At 40.3% G+C, this 21,803-nt stretch overlaps 1 protein-coding gene across 1 annotated transcript; it reads right to left on the bottom strand.

Moving 5' to 3' along the window:
* Positions 1 to 6,882: 6,882 nt before the first annotated feature.
* Positions 6,883 to 20,733, bottom strand: LOC100580355 (guanylate-binding protein 1). The gene is given in 12 exon segments (XM_003260025.4): positions 6,883 to 7,957; positions 7,960 to 8,032; positions 9,250 to 9,443; positions 9,681 to 9,783; positions 10,583 to 10,795; positions 11,423 to 11,703; positions 12,558 to 12,800; positions 13,408 to 13,604; positions 13,868 to 13,977; positions 15,494 to 15,621; positions 18,345 to 18,553; positions 20,456 to 20,733. Coding segments are annotated over 11 exon segments (1,809 nt in total). The 5' UTR covers positions 18,535 to 18,553; positions 20,456 to 20,733; the 3' UTR covers positions 6,883 to 7,880.
* Between the last annotated feature and the right edge of the window lie 1,070 nt (positions 20,734 to 21,803).

Here is a 21,803-nt window from a genome sequence, read left to right as displayed (position 1 = left end):
TAAAATGCCAGATAGTGATTATTTATGGCTTTGCAGGTCAATTGTCTCAACTACTAAACTCTGCATATAGTACAAATGCAGCCATAGACAATACATAAGTAAATGGGTGGGGCTATGTGCCAATAACCCTTCATTTTCAAGACCAGGTGGCACACACAAGCTATATTTTGCAGACCTTTGTTTATAGAAACATTGGTTGAAGTTTCATTATATACCTGCCTTATTTTACTTACATTTATAAGAATCATAAGGATTAGATTGCATATTTTAGAATCTTGAAATAATTATGTAGTGTTTCAAAATATTATACGATGAATCCCAAGAGGACCCACAGACCCTCTGAAGGAAGCGGACTGCTCCTGCAAAACCCAGGAAACACTCCAAATATTCTGACTGCCCCAACTGCAGAAGTGGGAAAGGGAGACCCTCCTCTCTGGAACACACACCCACTGGAGAAGCTGAAGGTCTGTGTGCGGGAGGAATTTCCGACTTTACCTGAAGCTGAGTCAAGTTAGAGAGCTGAGCGAAATACAGGGGTAGAGGAAGTAGTTGGAAGGCCCTGGGGGCTCACTGTGTCCCCAGGCAGGCCATTCCTGCCTGGCACCACAGGGATCTATCGGGAGGTCAGCCAGAGGAGCAATGCGTAAAACTCCACAGAAAGAAGGAATTCTCCAATAGAACTTTGTAACAATTTGAATGGGACGAGAAGCCTCCTACCAGAACTCGGGGAGGGCACAAATCCAGCATGCAAACTTCACAGGCTGGTGAAGAACTAAAGTCCTTTTCTTTTTCAGCTGGGAAGCAGAAAGGCTCAGCCAAATTTTAAGCCTGCCCCTCTTGCCCTCTGCCTGGAAACAGACTCAGGGCTGTTGGCAGGGAGAAGGGCACAGTGGGAGTGAGACCAGCCTTCCAGTTTGCATCAGAGCTGGGTGAGGCCTGTGACTGCCAGCTTCCCCCACTCCCCTGACAACCTGCATGACTCAGGAGAGGCAGCCATAATCCTCCTAGGCACACAACTCCAGTGACCTGGGAATCTCACCCCCATCCCCCACAGCAGCCACAGCAAGACCCAGCCATGGAGAGTCTGAGCTCAGACACTCCTAGCCCCAACCCAACCTGATGGTCTTTCTCCATCCACCCTGGTAGCCGAAGACAAAGGGCATTTAATCTTGGGAGTTCTAGGACCCTGCCCACCACCCGTCCCTCTCCCATTGATGCTTTCTGGAAAGTGCCACCTCCTTGCAGGAGGCCAACCAGCACAAAAATAGAGCATTAAACCACCAAAGCCAAGGACCCTCATGGAGTCCATTTCACCCTCCACCACCTCCACTGGAACAGGCACTGGTATTGTAGCAGGACAAGCCACCAACAAAACCCCTCAGACACTGAGTTAAAGAAGGAAGGGCTTTATTCAGCCAGGAGCTTCAGCAAGACTCATGTCTCCAACAACTGAGCTCCCCGAGTGAGCAATTCCTGTCCCTTTTAAGGGCTCACAACTCTAAGGGGGTCCACGTGAGAAGGTCGTGATCGATTGAGCAAGCAGGGGGTACATCTTCGAGCTCTCAATGAGCACAACAATATCCAATTCAGCAAACAGGAGTGGAAATGAACTTCTTTAAACCGATCAAGGGGCAATTCATATTGTTTTGTGAGGCTGAATTGAGATAATGTACATAGAAGTCTTATCTTATTTTGAACACCGAAAATTTAGTAAAACTTTCCATTAAGTATTAAATATCAACACATATCCTAAACATGATATTTAAATATATGTTCTTTCTAAAAAGGTTTCCAGAGCATAAAATTTGTAATAAGGTGTGAATGTGTGATCTTTTATGTAGTTATCATTAATATTTTTCATAATTTTTGTTTTGATTTTTTTTTTTTTTGAGACAGAGTTTGGGTCTGTTACCCAGGCTGGAGCGCAATGGTGCAGTCTCAGCTCCCTGAAACCTCTGCCTCCACAGCTCAAGTGATCCTCCTGCCTAAGCCTCCTGAGTAGCTGGGAACACAGGTGTGCACAACAACCTCTGACTAATTTTTATTTATTTATTTTTATTTTTTTCTGTAGAGATGGGGTCTCGCCATGTTTCCCAGGCTGGTCTCAAACTCCTAGATTCAAGTGATCCACCTGCCTTGGCCTCCCAAAGTGCTGGCATTATAGGCATGAGGCACCATGCCAGGCCTGTTTTGAAATTTCATACATTATTTATAAAACATATGTTCAGGATGAGAGAATATACGAAGAAGTTACATAGCATCGTGTATCTGTATAGAATAAAAATGGTCTAAATCAATGTCATCAGACCTTGGCTTTATAGACACCATCTTCTAGTCAAATCACTCATCTGTTTTTACCCAGTGCTCATATTGTGGGAAAAGTGTAGGGGCACAGAACAGTGAACACTTTTGGGAATGTTGGAATCATTCTCTATTAGAATTTTATTCTTATACAAAATATTGGTGAATCAGTCTGGATTTGGTCATGGAAACAACGCCACCATCAATCATTATGGAAAGAAGGTGTTTCATGTGGGAATTTTAAGAATATAGGACAAACAGGATGTGGGAGAGCTGGGGTTTCAAGGTCTGATAAGGGAATGTTTGGTGGGATAAAGAAATAGTGACCAAGCACATGAGCCTGAAGAGACTTCTTAGAAACCTATCAGGCCCATGTTTCCTTCTCCCAAAAGGCAAAAATAGTACTTAAGTCATTCTCACCAGGAGATTTGGCTACAGAAATGAATAACCCAATTTTTAATCTATTCAGCTAGTCTCACCACTGCTACCCAAAGAGCTACCTGAGAGTCTTGGAGACACAACTGAACACCAATGATAATCTCTTAGATTATAGCTGGGGATATTACCAAAGATGTGATTTACCCAGAAGGATTAACTCTAGTGAAGCAGCTAGATCAGGAAGGTTACTGGGGCCTGGGTTTGGACTATGCCCTGCTTGGAATGAATATATGGTCAGAAATCTTTCTTGTACTGTTAATAGAATGACCTGCTCCACTGGCCAAACCATCAGAGAACAGCAGAAGTCCCAAACTCCCTTGCTCATGTGGTCCTAGACAACTACATTGTTTTCGACTATCTCCTTGCTGTATAGGGTGATGTTTGTGCTGTTGCTAACATTTGCTGCTGCACCTGGGTAAATACATCCAGTTAGCTTGAATTGGAAACATCTAAGATCCTAAAGTTAGCCAAATCTCTGAAAGGGAAACCTTCAAAAAGCCTCCTGGCTGGACTTCCTGGTTTGAATGTACAATTTCCAGATATTTTAAGTTGGCCTTTGTCTCTAGTCTAGGATACCTTCTGTGTTCCATCCTACAGATCTTAATGATCCTTCTATTTGGGCTAATCATTTGGGTACTCTTTTGAATTGTTCTAGCCTGTTTTTTTTTTTGTTTGTTTTGCTTTGTTTGGAGATGGAGTTTCACTCTTGTTGCCCAGGCTGGAGTGCAATGGTGGGATCTCGGCTCACTGCAACCTCCGCCTCCTTGGTTCAAGCGATTCTCCTGCCTCAGCCTCCCGAGTAGCTGGGATTACAGGCATGTGCCACCACACCTGGCTAGTTTTGTATTTTTAGTAGAGACGCATTTTCTTCATGTTGCTTAGGCTGGTCTCAAACTCCTGACCTCAGGTGATCCATCCGCTTCGGCCTCCCAGTGTGCTGGGATTACAGGTGTGAGCCACTGCACCCAGCTCTTCTAGCCTGTTTTAACAGATATCTGCAAGAGACTTGGATCATGCTGACCTAGCCCACGAGACTTTAAATTTACTCCAGACAGGAACCAGAATCAACATAACCTACGAGCCTTCGATTAGAATCTAACAGGTACCTGAGTGCCTTTTGTAAGTAAATGGCTCTAGTTGCTCAATTGGCCACTGCTCTGCCACCAGGATCCCTAGAAGAGACCAGATAAACCTGAAGCACATAGCTAATCACTTCCATGCTGTGATGGAATGCAATGCTGTCTGCCAATGAGTTTGAGCCAATCTTTCAAGGTGCATCCTGAGTGGCTAATTGGGCCTATAGTTAAAGTTGAGCCAAGGGACCATTTGCAAATGAGGGGACACACATATGTTCTGAATTCACCCAAAACACATACCTTATTATTTTGGGGCTTTTCAGCTCACCTGCCTCTGCCAATCAGGGCTCAGCTGTATTGACCAATTAGAACTCAGCTGGGTTGACCAATCAGAACTAAGTGAGTTTCAAGTTTTAATTCTCAATTGAATGAACAGACCTGATTGGGAACCTGCATGGGAACTTTGGCTATAAAACCTGAGCATTCTTTCTGTTCTCTGGAAGAAATAATGTTTAAGTTGCTAACACTTTGTGCATTTTCCTAAAATTGAATCAAACAACTCCTTCTGAAACATAACCCTGATAGCAGGGAAGTCGTACAACATCGTGCTAAACAATTTTATTCCTCTAACCAAGGTCTGTGCTCTAATCAGCAGGAAGTGCTAGAGTGCCTGTCGCCCATTCTCCCTCAAGATTGAGAAATGAACAATGAAAAAACGGGGATTTGAAAATGCAGAACCAGCCCAATGTGGTTCAAGTTTGTGTAATAAAATAATGCGTTGTTTTACAGTTGCCACGGACTCCTGGTTTCAAGTTATGTTACCTGAGCATGCCCAGACACACTCTGCATGCAACCACGGTGGAACCTAAGTACTCAGACCAAGGAGCAGGGCTGAATTAAGAAGGAGACACCTCGGGGCTTAATCTGTGATCTGATCAGATCCAGCCCTGACATCACCTCATGGCACGATGCAGTCAGATCTTACCTCATTACCTTCTGTCTATAAAACCTGCCCCAACCCCCAGATCTGAGAGACAAATTTTTAGATATGCTTTCCCCATCTCCTTGCTAGTCGAATAAAAATAAACCTTTCCCTCTACAAAACCCTTGTGCTTCCTTGTTTGGCTTTCCATTGCAATCAGGTAAACGGCCTCCATTGGTTTCGGTAACTAACACTCCCAAGACTCAAGGAGCTGCCGCGCAGCACTATTTTGAGAGCCCAGCCCCCATCAGACTGTATCTTGCTCTGGGGTGAACAGCCCCATCATCTCCACGTCCCTGGAGTCCTGCGGACATCTCTTCATTTCCACCCAGAGGGCTGCAACTTTGTCCCGTGGGCTGAATCCAGTGGTGCAGTAAGGAACAGGCAGGGCACCCCACCGGGGAGGCTGCTCCCAGGACAAAGGGAGCCCAAATGCACACTCTGCAGTTTCTGAAAGCCACTTGCCTGGAGCCACTGCCACTGACAGCAACCCTCTCAACCTTCCACCCGAAGCAGGGCCACCAAGCATCTGCATGTGCCTCCAATGGTCCTGGAGCTGGTCTGCCCAGACACTGTTCTGTGTCCTGAGGACAGGCTCTCACACCACCCACCACGCAAACATGCTGCCCAGGGCCTGGGGATCATGCTGCCTCAACTGTAGCTGCGGACGTGTGCACACAACATCAGGAAGTCTGACAGCAGGCTCAGGTCACCTGCCACTGGGACCCAAGCATGCCATCCAGGGGCCTGGTGATTGCCCGGCCCCACTCGCCATAGCCTGCACCCTTGCACACCATTGGAGGGTCTAAGGGCAGGAAAGCAACATGCCTCCCTGGAGAGAGCTTGATTCTGTTCTGGCATATGCTAGAGAAAAGTACTAAACCAAGTCAGATGGTTTGGAATGTGGTCTAATTTCTTTTTTTGTTTGTTTTTTGTTTTTTAGACGGAGTCTCACTCTGTCGCCCAGGCTGGAGTGCAGGGGCACGATCTCGGCTCACTGCAAGCTCTGCCTCCTAGGTTCACGCCATTTTCCTGCCTCAGCCTCCCGAGTAGCTGGGACTACAGGCGCCCACCACCACGCCCAGCTAATTTTTTGTATTTTTAGTAGAGACGGGGTTTCACCGTGTTAACCAGATTGGTCTCCATCTCTTGACCTCGTGATCCGCCCACCTCGGCCTCCCAAAGTGCTGGGATTACAGGCGTGAGCCACCGCGCCTGGCCAGAATATGGTCTAAATATTAATACTACCAAACTGGGGAGGAAGTAACTTAATTTTGCTGATTTTTCATTTTCTTATAATTTATTGGTTTATAAAGAAACCATTATTTGCTTTTGAAGGCAGAGTTATTCTTTTCTACTGTGAAGTTACTTCAACTCATAAAAATGTATTTTATTTACACCTTTGTAGCAGTGGAGCTTGGTAGAAAATATAAAGCATATCTACATGAACATTTCATCTAGTATTCTGTGGTCTCACCTGGTCTTCTATGAAGTTTCAGTTCAAGTGAGGAAACAGCACCATGCTCTATTGTGAAAGGAGGCATTTGCCATGTGATTGGATCAGAGGTAGCTCAAGGTAATAAAAGACCTCAAAGCAATTAGAAAAGACAGGATTATTAATGTGGATTTAATGGCATTACTGCTTCCCTCCTTTTTTCTTACTGTGTTATTTTGAATAACCACATAGTTTTTTCAAGATTCTAGTATATATAATCTAATCCATATGATTTTTATACATGTGAGTTACACAAGGCAGGTATATAAAACTGACCAATGTTTCTGTAAAGCAGAGTTCTGCAAACTATGGCTTATGGGTGCCACCCTGTTATTGAAAGTAAAAATTGATTGGAACACAGCCACACCTATTGGTTTATGTATTTTCTATGGCTGCATTTGCACTACATGCAGAGCTGAGTACTTGAGACAGAGACTGTATGACCTGCGAAGTCATAAATCGTTACTATCTGGTATTTTCAGAAAAGATTGCCAACCATTGCTATAAAGACTAAAACCTTATTTTCTGGCAAAAATAACTGCAAAAAGAAAACTTAATCAGAAATAAGAAGCCTAATGAAATACATTGTATTTTCAGTTCAAAAATAATTTTTAATTGCTATAAGAAACATCAACCACTTTCCTAGGACTTTTGACACATGAGATAAAGTCTACATATACTATGTAAACACAAGAGCATTATTAAATGGGTCAAAAATGTCAAAAAACATCCCATATTCTCTTCTGGGGAAACTCAGCAAGATTTCAAGTATGAGTGTTAAGAATTAGAAAAGACTAGCATAAGCTTTAGCATTCTAAATAATAAATAATTGGATTAGTTCAGTTCTGTTACACAGTGTCTTTTAAAGTCCATCTTTGCAAATTATACATTGCCATAAATACAGTGTGTAATTGGCATTATGTGACTTCGTTTAATCCAGTATCAATTGTCTAATGGTCTAAAGTGTCCCATTGAAGTTATAATCTGGATGAACTGAACAAGAAGAAAAGTTTTCCTCTTTAGCCCATTTGTTTATCACTCAATTCCTGCTTCTGCCCATGGTTTCTTCCACCTACCTCTGGAGAACATAAAGAGATTCTAGATCTCTGTATAAGGTGGTTTGCTTTAGCTTGAAATCATCAGTGAGGATTATACATGGGCAATGTCCAGAAGTCACATTATTGCTCATAGACTGTGTAGCCCTGATCTAATAGATAACTGTACATTGTCTTCACTAAGAAGCCAGGGTGGTTGTCCTTGATATTGGGACATTGTAGACTTGGCCAGACCAATGCCCAAATATTTCCCAAGACTTTTACCTAAGACTCTGCTCAGTATCCATTTGTCTACTGCTGGTCATCTGGAAGAATAAACTTCTCCTGAGTGGTACCAGCTTATGAGATTTCCTGAGTTGATAACAGAGGTAAATGCACCTTTGTTGCACAATTTACAGTATTTTTTTTTTTTAAGAAAAAACATGATTTTGATCATTGTACTGCATGCCTTTATAAAGTTTTGGTGTTACGATGCAAGATCTAATTATTATCAAATGTAGTGACGCTTGTTCCAAATTCTAAAATTGTTTCAATTATGCCTTGGGTAGGGGTGACAGGAAGGCTCTGGTCTTTAGCTTATGGTGCATGGCCTTCGTGGTCTCATTTTCGCCTGGAGATCCTTTATCTCATTTTGCATTATTCTGCTTTCTTTTTGAAATCCCTCTTTTAGTAGTCGCTCCTGTTCCTAAAAAGGGGCAAACAGAGGCTGAGTAAATTGTAGCATCAGGCAAATTGAAATATTCTATCTGGTTTCCACATTCAATGATTTGTTATTTAATTTTCTCTGAGTCACGCAAGATATAAACATCGTACTTTGGTTTATCCTTGACCAAAGCCCAGCCATGTTCCTTATCCTATTATGTATATGACATAACACAACACAGAAATAAGCAAAGTATCCTCAAAATCTCATAAGGTATATGAATCATGGATTAGGAAATTTGATCTAAGCTGCCACACCTTGGTGTCAGGGGTAGCAGAAGACAGGTAAGAAATCTGAGTGCCAGACTGACCATACTGAGTTTCTGCACATAGCTCACAACTCAAAACAAACTGGGAGCAGGACATAAAAAAAGTCAGAATTAGCAGAGTATCACACAGGTGTGATGGGTAGGAGCCTTTCTGCTCATAAGGTTTCTTAAATCTAATTTCGTACTAGGTGTCATGGAAAAAAATAATCATTGTGGATTCCACTAAGTGATGAAGACAGCTCTGATATATTTACTAGCTGTGTGAACTTAATTATTTATTCTTTTTAGAACCTTTGTTTCTTCTTCTAAGTAATAAGGATATAGTTCTTGCTTCATATGTTATTAAGCAAGAGATACAGATTTTTTTTTTTTGGAGTCTTGCTCTGTTGCCCAGTTTGGAGTGCAGTGGCGCGATCTCAGTTCACTGAAAGCTCCGCCTCCTGGGTTTACTCCATTCTCCTGCCTCAGCCTCCTGAGTAGCTGGGACTACAGGCGCCCACCACCACATCTAGCTAATTTTTTTGTGTTTTTAGTAGAGACGGGATTTCACCATGTTAGCCAGGATGGTCTCAATCTCCTGACCTCGTGATCCGCCCGCCTTGGCCTCCCAGAGTGCTGGGATTACAGGTGTGAGCCACCACACCCCACTGAGATACAGATATTTTAATGATGCCTAGCAGATAATAGCTGCCTTGAAATGAAGGATATACTGATAAAGGACTGAATGTTACACAACTGCAGATAAAAAACTTTTAGTGACCAGACTTGGCAGTAGCCAGTCAGGCTGGACAGACAGGAATTGAAAAGTACAAGTAAGCAAGCAGGGTCCTTCCCCTGGGCTTCATGTTCTCTCTGCCACACTAAGTTTGCGATCAGGGAGAATGGAGGGAAAACAGAAAAACAGAAACCTCAAGGTGATGCAATTAGATACCTGAAGTTTAAGAGCGAGGGTCCTCTCCTGCTCTTTCAGCAACTGAACCCTGTCCGTCTCCATCTTCTCAGTCAGTTGTTTCAAGTGTTCCTGATAACTCTTCTCCTTCTGTTCCATCATCTGTTCATTCTTTCTTTGCATTTCCTGCAACATTTTTGCTGAAGCCTGTGCAGACTCAGCTTTCACACGTTCCACTGTGGAGGAAAAGGAAGATGGAAAATTTGTGTGGGGTTATCTTGTTGCCTCATTCTTCCTTATACACTTACCGGTCATTGTTGTTGACTGCATATGCCCTACTCAGAGATGACCTCAGCAAGTAAGACACACCTTTGTGGATCTTGCTCTAGTTAAAGGGTCCCATGTTTATCCAGTCACGTTATTTCAATTTTTAGAACTTTTGAGGCCAACTAATCTCTTAACTCACTCCTCACCTTCAATCTCCTTTTCCTTTTCTGTGAGAGTCTGGTCTGTCTGGAGAATTGCATCAGTCATGGACTCCTTGGATTTCAAGTATGTCTGCAGAATCTCTTCAGCCTTAGGACCCAGAGAACACAGAGTGAGAAGTAGGAAATGGCTGTAAGCAGGTGTTCCTGTTTGTCTTCCTGCCATCCTTTCCTCTGGGAATTCTTTCTCTTGGCCCTGTTGTCCTTGGTGGTCAAATTCCCTGTCAGAGCGAGAGGCACATGCTCCTGGCAAGCTGATCAGAGCATCCTCCTAAGCAGTCATTTTTAGTAGGCTAATATAGATACTGGGAAAAGGAGAGTCTCTGTCCTGTTTAGATTAAGGGCTCTAAGTTTGGAACTGTTAATGCTGTGGTCCCATATGGGCTGAGCCTGCTGGGCAATGAAGCCATCATTGAGAAAGCAAATATCAGAGTGACTCAGATAGAGGGAGGGTGGGAGGGAGAAAACTGTGGGGATGGGGGAACACTGGACAGAGAGACAGTTCATGATGTTACTTGAAACCTTAGACCCACCTGTCCTGTAAAGCCAGTTTGCAGCCTAAATCAATGAATTACTATTTTTGTTTAAGCAGCCATCATTAGGTTCCTGTCTCTTGCAACAGGAAAAGCCCAGCTGTAATGATGACAATAATAACTTCGTGCTTCATCTGCTAATTGAATTTATAACTTAATAGTTAATTGACTGCACTCTCTTTGATGAGCACCTAGGACATATCTGGTATAACCGCCTGTTTGCATATGTTATTGAATAAAAGCATGAATGTTATGCAAACAAAAAAGCACATCTGTGTGCAACAAGGCTTGGTCACCTTGGTGTTTGTAGGAGGCAGGTCAGCAGCTTTCCATAATTGACAGATAAATCTTGGTTACCTGTATCCCCTTCCTTGGTTCCTCATGGTACTTTTTCTTCAGGTCTTGTAGCTTCTGAATAAAGAGACGATAGCCCCCTGGTTTCGAATAAATTCCCGCCTTCACTTCTTCTTCTAGAGGACTGAAAATGACCTGAAGTAAAGCTGAGCAACGATCTGATGATGCTTCCTGATTCTGTTTACAAAAGTCATCCCGCTTTTTGTCTAGCTGGGCCTTTAATGTAAAAATAGGAAGTAAAAACAGTAACAGGGAAAGGATGTTAGCTTGACCTCAGAATTTTGGGAACAATTTCTGAAAATAAAAGTAAATGATGCTGGAGAAACTGACAGACTCCTCACCAGGACCACACTCTTCCTCCTGACCCCACTTTCTACTGAAGTCGCTTTCTTTTTGGAGATGAGGTTCAGGGCCGAGATTGATAGCTTTATGTCAACTGTTAGAGGAAAACTCTGCTTTTGCATATTGGACTAATGATTTCATATGGAATAAATGTGACTGAACAGAAGCCTGCTCAAGATAAGTAGGATAAAAGTTTTCTTTGCGTTTGGCTAGAATATCAAATCAGTCTGAGAAGAGTGGGCAGGTAATTTTATTAGAAGCTCTGGTTGTCAGTTGTATGCATTTAGGTAAGGGGAAAATTATTCAGGAAAAAATGTTTTAGAACTTTGGGTCTGTAATAATACAATTGGTCCTTCTGACTGATGTGATTACAGATCTGTTGTTGTCACCATTATGGAAGCTAGGAGGAATTACTTCTATCAAAAGAAATACTAGTTTTCTTTCCTTGTAGTACTTTGGCTTCCATGACCCTAAACCGTATACATTTGAGACAAAAATTACCGCTAATTCCTTTTGAAATTGATGGTCCACATCATTGAAGGAACTCCTGATGAAGACTTCAATGGCCTTGCTCTCACTCTCCCTGTGCAGGTCCAGCAGGTCCTGGAGGGTTTCCGTGGGCAGCTGCACCTTCTGGCCCATCTGCTGTTCATAGTGGGCAATAGCCTTTTGCACTGCAGCTGAGTTCTCTATCTGGGCCAATGCCAGGACTGCGTTCTCCATGCAGGGCAGATCCCCACTGCTGATGGCATTGACATAGGTCAGCACCAGGCTCTCTAGACCTGCATATGGAGAACAAATGATAATGTTTCTTGTGGTAAAGAAAGTCTCTATTCCCTGTAATTCTGAGCATGTCAAATATCACCTATTTTCGTCACAGCATCAATGTCCTCAGCATCACCTGGAAGCTTGCTAGAAATAGACTCTAAGACCCTGTCCAAGATCTACTGAATTAGACTTTTGTCTTTGGGAAGATCCTCAGAAGATATGTATGCATACCAACATTTGAGAGTTCTTCTACTAGATTACATAGACTTGTGTTAATTGAATGTTTGCATCCATTTTAACCCCAAGCACTATTAGGACAGGAACCATATCTATTTCATTTATGTCTGTATCTTCAGTCTATTCATAGTAAGCATTTGATCAATATGTATGAAACAAATGACACTATTCCAATAAAAAAGAGTCCTCCATTTAGTTTATTTTATTGCAGTATTGTTCAAAAGTGCTTTCTGTAATGCTGGAAATGTTGTATATGTGCTTTTCAGTGTGCTAGTCACTAAGTACATGTAAATATTAGTCCTTGAAATACAGCCATGTGAATTGACTTTTAAATTTTCCCTATTTAAATTATTTACTTTTATGTTTACATAGACACACCTGTCTAGGGGCTACTGTATTGCATAGTGCAGGTACAGTTCACTAGGGCAATTTCAAGCAGTAGAACTTTTTTCCTTTGGCCTTTTCCTAGACTGGAAATGTGATTAACAATATATGTTAGAAACATTGGTGTCATCTAGAATTTAACACAAATATAGCAGTAGATTGGGATTTTTCAATGCTGAAACTAGGTGGAAGTTATTCTATGCTCCTCTAGTCTTAAACAATGAGAAGTACTAGGAAGGGGACTTACGAGGCCCGTTGACCTTGATGCCTCCTGAAAGAGTTTTAGTTTTGGAATTGCTAAAGATGTAGGAACAGAAGTCTGCTACTTGTTGCACAAATTCGGGGTCCAGCTCTTCATCTTGTAGTTTCTCAAGCTGGGCAAGCTTCCTGCGGTGAACGGGCCGATCAAAGACAAAGCATTTTTTCTTTGGGAAGAACTTCCGGATACAGAGTCTGGGCAGGTTAAAAGTTTTATCTTTTTCACTGGTACCTAGAAAAACATTAAAAAATATAATAAAATTGCCTAATATAAGTGTTTCTGTAAAGGGCCAAATAGTAAATATTTTAGGCTCTTCAGGCTGGATGGTCTCTTTTCCAAGTATTCAACTCTGTTATTGGAGCATGGCAACAGCTTTAGACAATATGTAAATGAATGGGCATAGCATGATTCCAAGAAAACCTTATTTACAAAGACAGCTGGCAGTCAGGATTTGCCATGATTTGTCTTGGGCTATAGTTTGCCAATGCTTGGACTAGCACACGGTTCATGTTTTAGTCTATGTTCTTTAAATAAATATCCATTGTACTCCATACTCCAGGGCTAAGTAGAAGATCACGAACCCTAGGCAGGGAGAAAAAATTAACCTAATCACAGCATACACAAAGGTGAAAGAACAAGAAACTTATTCTAGAACAATGACAAATGTAATTTAAAATAACATCTATTAATTCGAATATTCAGCAACTATTAATTTCTAGGAATAGCCAGCTGAAGACATAGAAAACTGCAAATGTGGGAAAACTAGCAATAGTAAACTGAAAAATTATAATTTCTTGTGTTTTCTCATCCTCATTTATCAGTTGAAGCTCTCTGTTACCTTTCTTCAGCTTCAGGGAGTATGTCAGGTACTCATCTGGTGTGAGGGGTTGTCCATCTGCTTCCAAGTCCAGGGAGAAATCTCTCAGTGTCCACACAAAGTCTGGGAAGAAGCTCACAAAGTCAGCTGAATCCTCATTCTCATTCTCATCAGGTGAGGATTTTGATCGGATTCGATGTGTCAGCTCTGTCACATAGCTGAGTAGCTAACTAAGGAAATGTGACAAAATGAACAGGGACCTCATCCCATATTAGTTCAACACATTCCCAAACCTTCCATTTTCCTTTGCTCCTAACCTAAGTGTCAATTCTAAAGTGGATACATGGGATCTCTCCTCTGTACTCGCATTATTTTTTGTTTTCTCCTTTTGAGCTTGATTCATCAGGATTCACAGGCGGCTGGTTTATGAATACAGGTGTTCCCTCTGACCTTGGTGCTGTTCTGGGTCACAAAAGGATACTGCAGTTGGTCCATGGCCTGCTGGTTGATGGTTCCCATGCTATTGTACACGAAGGTGCTGCTCAGGAGGACGGCCAGGGCGAAGATCCAGGAGTCATTCTGGTTGTCACCCTGGAAGTCAAGACACACTGGAGTCAGGAGCAAGTTTCATCGTCACAGCACTTTCCAGAGTAACAGTAGCAAAACTATGTTCATATGTTAGAGGGTTTTTTTTTCTTTTTTTTTTTTTTTAAACACTAATGACCTATTAAAGGAAGACAAATACAAAAAGTATTCTCAGTAGGATGTGGCTTTTGGGTAGTTTTTCGATGAGTGTTTTTGGGTTACCATGATTCTTACTAGGTCTTCTAATGATCATCAACAGATAATTGTAAAATTAAAATTCAAGGTTGGTGGGCATTTTAAGGCCTGAAGTACGATTTAAATTTAAAATTTTCTCTCCTTTTTTCAATAACAAAATTCACATATAAGATTGATACTATTAGTTGCTATTTTATTGAATAATTAATATACACCTGAAATGTATTATCTTATTAAATATTCAAAATAATACTATATGGCCAACATATGTCTTTTCCATACATTTTAAAGATTAGAATGCTGAGGCGAAAATAAGTCAATTTTCTCAGGCTACTGAATTAGTGACAGAATTTAAATTTAAATACAAAGTCACGGGGCTTTGGCACCCAAATTCTTTTTTTTTTTTTTTCATATTCACTCTATTTTATCTTAAAGGCATATTACTTCATATGTTTCAGGGAGAGTCACATAATAATACTTCATACTTTTCAGGAAGATTCACATAATTATGACATAACAAAATATAGTAGCAATTAAAAATCTCGGGAAAATTTTTTTTTTTTAATTTTTTATTTTTAATTTTTTTTATTATTATACTTTAGGTTTTAGGGTACATGGCAGGTTTGTTACATATGTATCCATGTGCCATGTTGTTTTGTTGCACCCATTAACTTGTCATTTAGCATTAGCTATATCTCCTAATGCTGTCCCTCCCCCCTCCCCCCACCCCCCAACAGTCCCCGAAGTGTGATGTTCCCCTTCCTGTGTCCATGAGTTCTCGTTGTTCAATTCCCACCTATGAGTGAGAACATGCGGTGTTTGGTTTTTTGTCCTTGTGATAGTTTACTGAGAATGATGTTTTCCAGTTTCATCCATGTCCCTACAAAGGACATGAACTCATCATTTTTTATGGCTGTATAGTATTCCATGGTGTATATGTGCCACATTTTCTTAATCCAGTCTATCGTTGTTGGACATTTGGGTTGGTTCCAACTCTTTGCTATTGTGAATAGTGCCACAATAAACATACGTGTGCATGTGTCTTTATAGCAGCATGATTTATAGTCCTTTGGGTATATACCCAGTAATGGGACGGCTGGGTCAAATGGTATTTCTAGTTCTAGATCCCTGAGGAATCACCACATTCTTAACTAAAGTTCTGTGCAGGATAAGACTCATGACACTGGGATTATCTGTGCTCCCTTTATGCATCTGTGTTAACCCACACATATTACAGCCTGTAGTTAATAGTTAATAAACAATTAACCAGTGCATAAAATATTCAGAGAAGAGGGGCTCACTCCACAACTGGATCCTTGAGTCTCACCTTCTCTACATCTCCCAGACCCTCGGTGTCCAGCAGAACTAGGATGTGGCCTGGCTTCTTGGGATGGGGCACACACCACATCCAGATTCCTTTAGTGTGAGACTGCACTGTGGAGCCCAGAGAGAAGCCTGCAAGGGAGAGAGGAGACCAGAGATGGGGATTTAGTAACAGGCAGTTCTAGCAACTGAAGGAAAAGGTAGCATATTTTAAGGTGAAGAGAGAGAACCGAAACAACAATCAGTATTCACCTTACTTACTTACAATCAAAGAAATAGGAAATTTGAATATGCAATGCATGGAAAAATTCAGGAGGCTTTCATGATAAAAATAATCAACAAAGTAGAAATAGAAAGACAGTACCTCAACATAATAAAGGCCATATATTAAAAACCCACAGCTCACTTCACATTTAATGATGAAGCACCATAGCTTTTCCTATAACATCAGGAACAAGAAAAGGATGCCTACTTTTGCCAATTGCATTCCACAGAACACTGCAAGTCCTATCCAGAGTAATTAGACAAGGCAAGCATAAAGGAGGCATCCTAATTGGTAATGAAAAAGTAAAATTATCTCTGTCTGCTGATGATAGTATCTAATTTGTAGAAAACATTAACTATCCCACAAAAAACTATTAGAACTATTAAAACAATTCATCAAAGTTGCAGCATGCAAAGCCAATATGGAGAAATCAGTTGCTAGTGTAAAAAACAGAAAAGGAAATTTTGAAAACAATCCCATTTAATAGCCTCAAAAGAATAAACTACCTAGGAATAAGCTTAACCAAGCAGGTGAAAGACTTGTAGAGTGAAAACTTCAAACACCCTTTAAAGAAATTACAGATGACATAAGTTATTAGAAAGACATCCTGTGTTTATGGATTGGAAGACTTAATATTCTTAAGATGTCACTACTACCCAAAGTGATGTACAGGTTTGATATAATCCCTACCAACATTCCAATTACTTCGTATAAATAGAAAAATCCACCATAAATTTCATATGAAATTTCCAGAGATCCCCTAATTATAAAGATAAAAAGGAAGAGCAAAGTTGGAGTCTCACAGTTTCTGAGTTGTGAAACATATTACAAAACCATGTGTGGTACTATTATAAAGACTGACATAGAAACCAATGGAATAGAAAAGACAGCCCATGAATAAACTCTGATATATATGGTCAAATGATTTCCAGTACGGGTGTCAAGATCATTTAATGAAGAAAGGAGAGTCTCTTTAACAAACGATGTTGAGGAAATGAGATATCTCCTTAAAAAGTTGGGCTGTTACCTTATAACTTACAAATATGAACTCAAAATGGATCAAAGAACCAAACATTAGAGTTGAAACTATAAAAGTTGTAGAAGAAAACAAAGGGTAAAGGTTTTATAATATTGGATTTGGCAATTATTTTTTGAATAAGAAACCAAAAGTATAGACGATAAAAGAAAAAATAGATTAGTGGGACTTCAGCAAAATTTAAAACTTTTGTGTATTAATGGACACTATCAACAGAGTTAAAAAAGGCAACACACAGAATGTAAGGAAATATTTTCTAAACATGTATATGATAAGGGATTGATATCTAGAAAATATAAAAAAATTTACAAAGCAACACAAATAAACAACTAGATTAATAAATGAACAAAGGACTTGAATAGACATTTTCCCAAAGAAGATATACAGGTGGGCAATAAGCACGTGAAAAGATGCTCAACAACACTAGTCATTACGGAAATCAAAATCAAAACCACAACGAGATACTACTTAACATCCATTCGTATGGCCACTATCAAAAAAAAAAAACACTGAAAATAAAAAATGGTGAGGATGTAGAAAAATTAGAACCCTTGTGCATTTCTGTTGGGAATGTAAAACGGTACAGTAACTGTGGAAAATGGTACAGTGATTTCTTAAAAAAAGTTAACATGGAATGACTGCATGAGCCAGCAGTTCCCCTTCTGGGTATATTCCCAAAAGAAGTGAAAGCAGGGACTTGAACAGATATTCAGAAACCCATGTTCCTATTAGCATTATTTATAATAGACAAAAGGTGGAAGCAATCCAAGTGTCCATTGACAGGTGGACAGATAAAGAAATTAGTATACACGTACAATTACTAACCTTAAAAAGGAAGAGTTTTGACACATGCTAACACACTGATGAACCTTGAAGACATATGAATTGAAATAAGCCAGTCATAAAAGGACAAATATTGAATGATTCCACTTATATGAGGTTTCTGTAGTAGTCAAATTCATAGAGATAGAATGTAGAATGATGGCAGGCAATGGGTTTATGTGGAGCTTTTGTTTAGTTAGTACAGAGTTTCTGTTAGGCAAGATGAAAGAGTTCTGGATATGGATGGAGGTGACAGTTGTATAACAATGCGAATTTCATTAATGCCACAGAGCTGTACCCTTAAAAATGGTTACGAGGTTAAATTTTATGTTTTTTTTACAAGAATAAAAGAGAATATCCACTACAGACTGAAACATTTTTTCAACCTTAAAGATCACTGTAAACTCTCTGTTATTGCATAAAAATTGTAATAAACATTGTATAGTTTATTATAGTTATTATTATGTACATTAATTGTTTTTATTACCCTCTTACTCCTTTTAGGAAAGGCATAATTTGTGCTTTTCAAAGGGAAACTAAGGTATCATGGGAATAATTAATGAATTGATTCTTATCCCCTAGAACAGCATGAAGACAAGGAGCCTGACTGTGAATGGAAAGTTAGCTTTCAGTATTCATCCTCATCTCTTTCTCTCCTCACATCCTCATAATGGAGGCTGACTGTGTAGATGGACAGAAGAGACTTGGCAGAGCTTTGCTCATGCCACTTACCCTTTTTCTTTCCAGCCAGCTTGTTCATCAGGTAGGATTTGCCTGTGCGGTAGAGGCCCACAATTGCCACCACTACCACAGGCTGCGTAATGGCAGAAAGGATCTTCAGAGCTTCTGGATTCGCCATCAGTCGCCCATTAGTGTTCTCAATGAGGCACATTGGGCCTGTCATATGAATCTCTGATGCCATGTCCGGGGTGTTCCCTTGTCTGCAAGAGAAGAGGTAAAATAAATGAGAATTTCTAGTGTTTTGCAATTATAAGGGAGAATCATAAGATTCCCCAGTATGGCCAAGTTTTGTGTGTGACAGTGAGAGAGATGAGGCAAAATCTGTATCATTTGAGAAAGTTATGGAAGTATTGTCAAAGTAGCTCATTATAAAAAATGTTAGCATGACAGTGACTTATCAACACTCAACTACTCTCACGACCCAAATATTTCATTTAGTTTATTGTGGAAAACTTTCTTTTTGGATTCTTATTAAATATTTTCACTAGTCAATTAATGGAAGATAGAATAGGATTTAGAGGATTTATTTTGCATCCTGGTTGTATGTAAGGAATTCAATATTGATTTACTTATTAATTCTCACAGTGAATAAACATCCAACACAGTGAATCAGTATTCATAGTTTGATGTTTACCCTTAGAACAATTTCCAAAGATTTTTAAATGTGTTCCTTCCTCCATCTTCAAATGGTTATGCTTATTTCACTGCAATGAGGATTGACAAAGCTTCTCACAGTGCCATTCTGGAAGTGGAAACAATCTAGCATACTTTTGCAAATTTTATAAAACTATACAAACATGTGAAACACATGGCTAGGGAACCTTCCAAGGGCTCCTAAGGGTCATGTCCAAGAGACGGGCCCTGAAGCTTAAGCTGCATTAGAGTCGCAATAAGGTAGCCTCTAACTCACTGAGGGTATGAATGCAAAATTGCAAACACTGAATGTTTCCCCCAGATAATGAAATAAGGATTAAAAGATCAAGAGGCACATAAAGAGAGCTACCTAGGAAGTTGTTCAAATAAAATATATTTCCAGCAATACAGCTTTAGGATTTCTGTTTTGTTCTGTTTTCCATTTGGTAGGGTAGGAGAAAGAGAAATAGAAAGAGGAGGAATAGTAGGAGTGGAGAGGAGGAGGCTAGGGGGCTGGGAATGTGTGTGTGTGTGTGTGTGTGTGTGAGAGAGAGAGAGAGAGAGAGAGAGGGAGAGAGAGGAGCTGTCAGACCAGAGGCGATGAATGAGGCAAGTGTCTTGACAAGGCATTCAGGGGAAGACTTTCCAGAAGGCAGGATCAAAGTAGTCTGAGTGCATGGAGAGGTTAAAATAAGCAAAGATATTTTCTCTAGAGATGCATTACAGGAGAATTAAAGAGGAAACACTTTAGGCCCCGCTCTCTACTAAAAAAAGACAAAATTGGAAGCACTTTAGTGAAGCAGTGGGGTTGAATTTCACTTCTAAGGGACAGGGGATCAGTGGGCACTAGGAAATTAGTGAGCCTGGACTATTTCTAAAGAAAGTAATCCATTCTGAAACAAAGTTCACAAATGTAATAAAAAGTATACTGTTTTCATTAATCTTCATCTTTCAGGCTGAGTTTCAGTTTTTTCTTTGTCTTTAACCGTGTCAGTGGGCTGCTTACTCTGCTTCTCATTTGCTGTTCTTTCCTTCTCATGAAAAGAACCCGTTTGTAACTCTTCCATTTCTTAGCTGCATAGAAGCAGGATTCAGCAAGCTCCATCACTGACGATGGAAATGTAATCATATCCCTAGTCAACATAGATAATGTCAGCAAAGAGAAAGACTATCCTAGTACACTTCAAATGCTCAGTTTAGCCTGTCTACTGGTGCCTAATTCAACACAAACACTGTAGTGGCACTTAAGGCCATGCTGTCCCTGATAACACCAGGATTTCATCTGACCTGCATCCCACTTCAGGCTCATCTGCAGCCTAATTTGGTTCTGATGATGTTTAAGAAAATGAACTGACCTTTATAAATTCCTTCCCATCCCTGCCACAACCTTATAGCTTCCATATCCCTGAGCTGAGATCCTTTGGAGCTAGAGAGAAAGCTGCTTAATGAGAAGTAGTAAAAGTTCTTACCTGTTCTTTTTCTCCTTAGTTCACAAGGCCTGGCTTCTAGCACTTCTGTGTCTCTCACTGGATCCCTGGACTAATATTTCACTGTTCCAAAATTGTAGGGCTGGGATTTCTTCGGTGACGAAATATTTAGAAGTTAAGCAGATTTTTAATGGATTTAGAGTAATATGAAACTGAAAGTACTTCGTTCAAGTCACTGACTCCACTACCATAAATGGAATTACTGGAGTGTGCCAGTGGGAGGGTTTAATGATTGCTCAACCGGAAGCTTCAAAGTTTTTTTGTTGTCGTTGGAAATCTTAGAAACCATTTGTTGTCTAACGAAATGCCCATTAGGTTTTGAATACAATGATACATGTCTCATGGATTGAGTCAGTTTGAGAATCCTAGAATGAGGAGGCATCATGTTAATTTTCAGATACAATTTCCTAAAATAATAGACATTGACAATGGAGCTGCCTATTCTTTAAGAGGTGCAGTACATAAGGAAAGGGCATGTTTAACACACTCATGAACACCTAACCCCTGGCACTTAATGCCCAGCACACAGTCAGGAGGCGGCTCCATGTGTTGTACTCATGTTCTAGGCTCAGTACTGATGGCTTTACATGAATCACACAGCTGAAAACTCAGAATATTTCCTCATGGTTTTATAGAAACTGAGCACAGAAAGACTTCATTAGTTGTCTAAAATCGTAACACTGTAACTAATCTGAACCCAAGGACTCATGATCCCATACCCTCTTCTTGAACCACTTCACTATGCTGCTTATTTGCTAAGTGAAAAATTGTGGAAATATTTTATTTATAGGTTTTTTATTTTTAAATTTATTATAGTGTGATTTTATTTTTATAGATTGTTTTCTAAGAGCTGTTTGTGTTTTGTGTCTAATTCAGTAATGACTTCTAACATAGAGAATAAATGGCATTATCTCTATTTTACAGCAAAAACAAATAAAATAGTAAAAAGCCTGAGTGAACATTTCATTTAAAAAATATATTTATAGTGATGTGGTTTCACTTCATTGCTTAGGTTGGTCTTGAACTCCTTCCTTCAAATGACCCTCTGCCTCTGCCTCCCAAATTGCTGGGATTATAGGCGTGAGCCACCAGACCCAACCTTGTGTGAGCATTTCTTTTTTTTCTTTTTCTTTTCTTTTTTTTTTTTTTGAGATGGAGTTTCACTCTTGTTGCCCAGGCTGGAGTGCAGCGGCATGATCTTGGCTCACTGCAACCTCCACCTCCTGGGTTCAAGCAATTCTCCTGCCTCAGCCTCCCAAGTAGCTGGGACTACAGGCATGCACCACTATCCCGGCTAAGTTTGTATTTTTAGTAGAGATGGGGTTTCTCC

This window comes from Nomascus leucogenys, chromosome 12 (assembly GCF_006542625.1).
Source record: "Nomascus leucogenys isolate Asia chromosome 12, Asia_NLE_v1, whole genome shotgun sequence".
NCBI classification, from domain to species: Eukaryota; Metazoa; Chordata; class Mammalia; order Primates; family Hylobatidae; genus Nomascus; species Nomascus leucogenys.
The sequence above is the reverse complement of the archived record's forward strand: the minus strand, read 5'-3'. Positions and strand labels throughout refer to the sequence as shown.